Source organism: Beta vulgaris, chromosome 6 (genome assembly GCF_026745355.1).
Source record: "Beta vulgaris subsp. vulgaris cultivar EL10 chromosome 6, EL10.2, whole genome shotgun sequence".
Taxonomy (NCBI): Eukaryota; Viridiplantae; Streptophyta; class Magnoliopsida; order Caryophyllales; family Amaranthaceae; genus Beta; species Beta vulgaris.
The window spans coordinates 12450281-12456380 of NC_079207.1; the positions used below are offsets into that span (position 1 = coordinate 12450281).

General features: G+C 30.6%; 1 protein-coding gene across 1 annotated transcript; it reads right to left on the minus strand.

The window, feature by feature from the left end:
* Nucleotides 1-743: 743 nt before the first annotated feature.
* LOC104895763 (protein CRABS CLAW) lies at nt 744-4554 on the minus strand. The gene is made up of 6 exons (XM_010682350.4): nt 4408-4554; nt 3922-4050; nt 3074-3206; nt 1776-1824; nt 1575-1650; nt 744-806 (listed from the first exon to the last, which is right to left on the minus strand). Exons 1-6 carry the CDS (start codon nt 4504-4506, stop codon nt 744-746), a joined length of 549 nt encoding a protein of 182 aa, XP_010680652.1. The 5' UTR covers nt 4507-4554.
* Nucleotides 4555-6100: the final 1546 nt, after the last annotated feature.

Here is a 6100-nt window from a genome sequence, read left to right on the forward strand (position 1 = left end):
TCCAATAACAAGCACCTAAAAAGTAGCAGATGAAATACATTGCATCACCACCTTTGTATAACATCTAGGAAAACCAAATTTCAGCATCATACTAGTTTGAGCCTTTTATTAGTTGGCCACACCATTTGTTCAAGGTGTGACCTGCCTTATACGGAAGTTTGTGATTTTTTTTAGACCTCTATCCGAATTTGGTTCTCACGTTCAAATCACATTGACACATTGTATATAAATATAACAATATGTTTCACACTGATGAAAAAGATGGTATAGAAATAAATGTCATGAACTTATATTGTAACTTAACTAAAGTGCTTAACTACGTACTATGTCGCGAAATAACGGTACATTCAAAACATAATTGATTAGCTAAGCTGAAGAAATTAAGTTATGCCAACAGAAAACTAAACGATCAAGTACAGGGTTATACAAATCCTCTACTTCCTTTTTCCCTACGTCAACCATATCCGACCAATACCGCAAGAAACGTTATCATAGCTTTTTTCCTGCATCATAAAAATAAATAGCATTACTTACTTACTTACTTACTTTTCAATAATTATTATTTCAATATATTTTATTAATTTATATATTATTTTATTTATAAAACTAAGTTGTTCACTTTTTTTTTCCTTTGGAAAACATCGTATTATTATATCATATCCAAAGTAAAATGAATGGAGAAATCTATATATATATTTAACCAAGTATGCAATTAAGCGAGGAGGAAAATGTGCTTACATAGTTTAATGGGTGTTGCTGCTCTCTGCAAGTGACCCAGCTGGCGAGTGTGGAAGAAACCTTGCCCACTAATCACATTTATTCATAATGTTAACCGTACATCAAGGAATAAAAAGATAAGAATTTATTCCTTCAAAAAATACAAACATCTAAATATTTAAAATTACTCCCTCCGTTCTTTATAAATTAATAATACAAGTTGACACTTGCGATCTTTTATATAATTTGCATGGAGCTAGATTAGATGTTAAGTGGGTAGAAATAGTATATATATCCATATTGGGTAAAAAAACCCTTATTTGTAGCTTTCTGAAAATAATCAATCAATGTGGTGATATTAAGAAATGGATTTTGGGTACTAAAAAACATTACTTACAAGTGAAGTAAGTTGACATTAGCACCAAATCGAAGAAAATTACAAATTTACAATGATGTAGTATGATAGCTATCTATCATGCATGACGTCGATCCTTCATCTTAAATATCAAGATCACCACTTTTAAATAAATAATAATAAAGATTATTACTCTATTATCTATCCCAAGCAAAATCATTCTAATTAATCACTTGAATTCCTTTAAATTGAAAATACTTTGTAATTGGGTTTCACATTGCAAATTAATCTACTCCTAAAAATTAAAAAATGAGTAGCTAATATATATAGTAGTACCATTTTCAATGCAAAAACAAAAATATATTCATATATGCAATTTTTTTTTTGCTCCCTGATAATATAGTTTATATTATAAATTGATATTACTCCATCTATTCCATAATAAATTTCGCGATATATTTACTTTGGATTATCGCGTAAAAATTAGTACTAGTAAACTTACATTCTTTGCGGCAGTGCTAAAAGCCTCCCTATGAGGTATCTCAGGATTTGCTGTTTTGATGCGCTGGATCTCCTCCCTTACAAATCATAAGGAAATGTGTAGTTTCTTAATATAGCATCAAATTTTATATATGAATGAGTAATGATTTATAGTAGTACTTAGAATAAATAGGTTTATATAATCTGGAAGTCTGATGCTTACTTCATGAACCTATTATATGCTGATGGAAGCCTATGCTTCTTCTCAGGAGCTGCAATGAATATTCAGTTCAATAATTATTGTAATTTTGATAAAAACCTTGGACAAGTCTAAAAGTCAATATTGGAGGAATAAAGAAGGGGAAATATTCAAATAAATAAATAAATAGAATTTTCTAACATATGCTACAGCCTACAGGCATAGGTTAAGAGTATCAGAAAACCTACCATATAGTAGTATAAGATATCATTATATAAAAAAACTTCATTTCAAAATCCAACCAAATTGAAAAAAATTTACATAATTATTTCTATCTTTAAAATTTATCCTTATTTATTAGAGTTTGTATTGTAAGAAACCGTCTACTTTAAAATTAAAATTAGGCAATGATAAGCTCAATATTACAAATTAAAGAGAATTAGCCCAATAGTGACTAAGTTAATTTATTTCGATGAATAGTTTAATTCATTTAATGACTAGGTTTACTTTTATATTAAAATTAGTCCGTCTCTTTCAATAATTTTTGTATTTATTATACTCAAATAGACCTTTTTTTGAAAACAAAAAAATTAATCTTGATACTCTTAACTTATGCTTTGTGGGCCTGTGACATACTGGTATTACAGGTTAGAAAAATCCAAATAACTAAAAAGAAGTTCCCACTTCTAATAACCAAAAGTAAAATAAGAATATAAGTCTGGTGTAATTTTCAGGGTAAGAAACTGTAGCAATTTTCAAGTAGGTTCAAGAAGTTGCAAAATTTCTCAACATTTTCACTTACGACCAAAAAGTAATTAAGGCTGTAGAAACAAGATGGAAATATAAAAAGAAACAACAAATTCTATGTTATTCTTTTTGCTAGGATGCAACCTAGTTTATATATGATCTCTAATACTCCCTATATCTCTTTTTTTAGTCCACTTTTGCCTTTTGCAGTCTCCAATATATGTACTGAATAGTTAAGACTATATAGTTAATTACTAAATGAGAAGTTTATATTTTAAAAATAAATATTGAACAATAAAACAAGATCTCATATATGTTAATTTTTTCTTACATATTAATGAGTATTTACCGTCAAAGTTTTATAATTTTCACCCCAAAAATTAAAAAGAGATCAACCAGAAGCTGAGGAATTGCAATCTATGCCACAATTATTTTTCAAAAGACAACAAAATTAAGTGTAAAACTTACGAGTCAATGACACTAGTTGGTATATATATAAAATCGGTCAAAAGTAGGAAGAATTTTAGGAAACGGTGGGAGTATTCAATAAAACACGACGAAGAAAAGAAGAGTACGTTTAACAACATATGGCCTTGGAGAAACAGGCTCAGTCAAGGTGGACGATGACGAAGAAGATGATTGGCCTTTCTTGCTGTGATGATCAACAGTACTGCAAAATCCCCCTGGCTTCTCCATGAAATTAAATCCCTAGCAAATACATACAAGAAATGAATTTCAGTACTATTATTCATATATATATTCATGCATGCATGCATCTTAGCTTAAAGTTTAATTTGATTTACCACCACATTAATTTATTATTAAGCAAATTCATTTGAATCGATCAGACAGAGAAATTATACTCTATACATATATAACTACAAGTCAACATAAAGAAGTGATGTGACAAATTCTAAAGTAAGGCTAAGATCAGAAAAAGAGCTAGGTTGGCCACTCTGTATATACTGCATACATCTAAGAAATTGTTACGAAAAAGATTGTGCTTGCATTTCAATACTTAGAGAATGTTTGGTACAGAAAAAGTTGATGTAGAAAACGAATTTAAATAAATTTTTTCATTTTTAATTGTTTGGTATGAGTGTTAAATAACAAATACTATTTCTGGAGGGATCCACAATCCCCCATTTGTTACCTTTATCAAATTAGTGGAAACAAATCACGTTTCGGTCCTCAATCATAAACGTCTCAATTATTTTCATTCAACTAAAATACCAAACAAGTATTAAAGGTAACAATTATTATTATTTCTATTTCCCCTCTTTACCCTAATCCTTTCTATTCCGTTTCCATTAATCACACCCAACGCCCCCTTAAATTGAAGTGATGGATAAGAATAAATTAAGTAGAAATATAGTGAGACAAAGGAGATATAGATTTGGAGATGTGAACCAAAAAAACTTACTTGAAGGGTAATTTGGTGGTCAAGACATTGGCCTTGGAGAGGTGGTCGAGTGCTTAGAAAAGAAACATTTCCACAATGACCACATTTAACTGTGACGGTCTCCAACAACCTCTTGCATGGAATCACAACCTACACTCAATGATAATGAAACCATTAACTGAGGTATATGTCATAAATTTTATAGGAGAATCAAATCAATGATACATGTTATATACTTCTTCCGTTTCATTTTAAATGCAACAAAAGAATATTTTATATCTAATAGTGATTTGTTGCATTTAAAACGAAACGGAACAAGTATATATTCTTGCGTTCACCATTTCGAAATTATAAAGACACCAATTAACCGGAGAATTAAGGGAGGAGTACATATATACACTTACAATCAAGCAAGTTAAATGCATGCAAAAGTAGTCTATATTATACATAGAAACAGCATTAAGATAGAAAGTGGATAGATGTTATATTTAAGCTATATATATATACCGCAAGAACAGTGTTACAAAAGTTGCACCGGACATAGCAAAGATGCTCAGGAGGTGGAGCCATTTCCATGCTCACTTTGTCTTCCATGTTGTTGCTCATTGCAGATTAATTGCAGAAGAAGAAGCTAAGTTAAGTTAAGCAAGAGAGAAGAGAAGAGAAGAGAGAGAAAGAGAAGAATTAGTAAATGTTTGTGTTTGAGATAGGCAAGAGAATGAAGAAACAGTTAAAAAGGTAGGGTAGTGATAAAAGGTAAAGAGATTAGGTTTCATATGGTATATATTTAAAGAGAGATTGAGATGGGGACGTACGGCTATATATATTTGCCTAAATGCATGTAATATTATATGGCCTGGCGTTAGAGGTTGTGGAAATTAAGTAATTATATCTAGGGTTTCTATATTGGTTATATTGTTTATGTGCTCCTTTTGCAGGTTATTAAGACTTGATTTTGTACGATTATGCTAGTTCTTGATTGGACGGTTTTAAGTACTAACAATTTACTTATATACTCTTATTTATATGATGTTAAACTAGCTTCTTAGTATTTGATTGCTTTGCATGAGCTAGTAGTTAAAAATATAAATGGATAGTTATTGATATTTCTCCTTGCATGTATGTGAAGCAACTTTTAACGTAGACAATAATGTAGAAGATATATATGTACGTAGCATAGAAAGGATATATTATATGATTTATGATTCAGATTAGGAATGTCAAAACTAATTTGAAGTGTTAAACATGTGATTGATCAATTAGTTGAGACGGGTGTAAAGGTCTATGTTGAGGTGAGCCCAACTCGACTCTCTAGTGAGAACTACTATTGAAACACACCATTCGCTTTTGATGAAATGTTATCATAGGCAAATCATTAGAGAGGAGCCTTTATAACTATGTGTCGAGGGTTATTGATGCATGTTTAGACTTCCGCCCATCTTAATTACAAATGTTGGGTGTTCAAAGTTTTGAGCCTCTTAATAATTATGGTCCGAGTTATGCCTCGGGTACTTATAGTTTTTATTATTAATATTTTGCTTTGATATCAACAAAATATCATTTGATTTAGTGGTTAAAACTTTTATTTATATATACTGGAAGTCATGGGATCAAATCCTAGACAATGCATTTACTATTTTTTTTTTGTTGTATATGGTTCATGTGTAGTAAAACAACCTAAGGGAGAGCGCCACGTGGTCCCGTTTCTTGGTTAAGAACACCTTTTACTATATTAGTATGGGTTTTATTCAATAATTTTTAGTTATTTCCTTTGTTTTCGTGTAATTTTTCATCACGTCATAAAGTTAATGTAAAACACTTTTGTTCGTTTTTCAATTGTTAGGCATTCTCATAATTCTCACCAGAATATTATATGTGCAAGTGATCATCATAATAATAATAGTAATAATGATAATGATCATAAGCACAACAAGAAAAAAATATAAAAAAGCAACGAGAATATAATAATATAAAATTTTATCATGAAGAAAAATTGAAATCTTAAGAACTTATGTACATCAAGTAGACCTGGCAAAATTGGTCCTGATCCGAAAATCCGGTCCGAATATCCGATCCGTGGTCCGACCTGGGTCCGAACGAGACGGTCCGAACCTTGATCCGAATCCGAAACGGCACCGATCCGGTCCAAATCCCAATCCGAAATAATCTTGATCCGAAACTCATCCGAAATAATCTTACC

Bases quoted from the DNA above. Each gene is read 5' to 3' on its own strand.
- LOC104895763 (XM_010682350.4), bottom strand. From the start codon at position 4,506: ATGAGCAACAACATGGAAGACAAAGTGAGCATGGAAATGGCTCCACCT. The intron at 4,051-4,407 runs GTATATATATAT...CATTGAGTGTAG, and splicing joins TTTGTAACACTGTTCTTGCG to GTTGTGATTCCATGCAAGAG. The intron at 3,207-3,921 runs GTAAGTTTTTTT...TGTATTTGCTAG, and splicing joins ACCACCAAATTACCCTTCAA to GGATTTAATTTCATGGAGAA.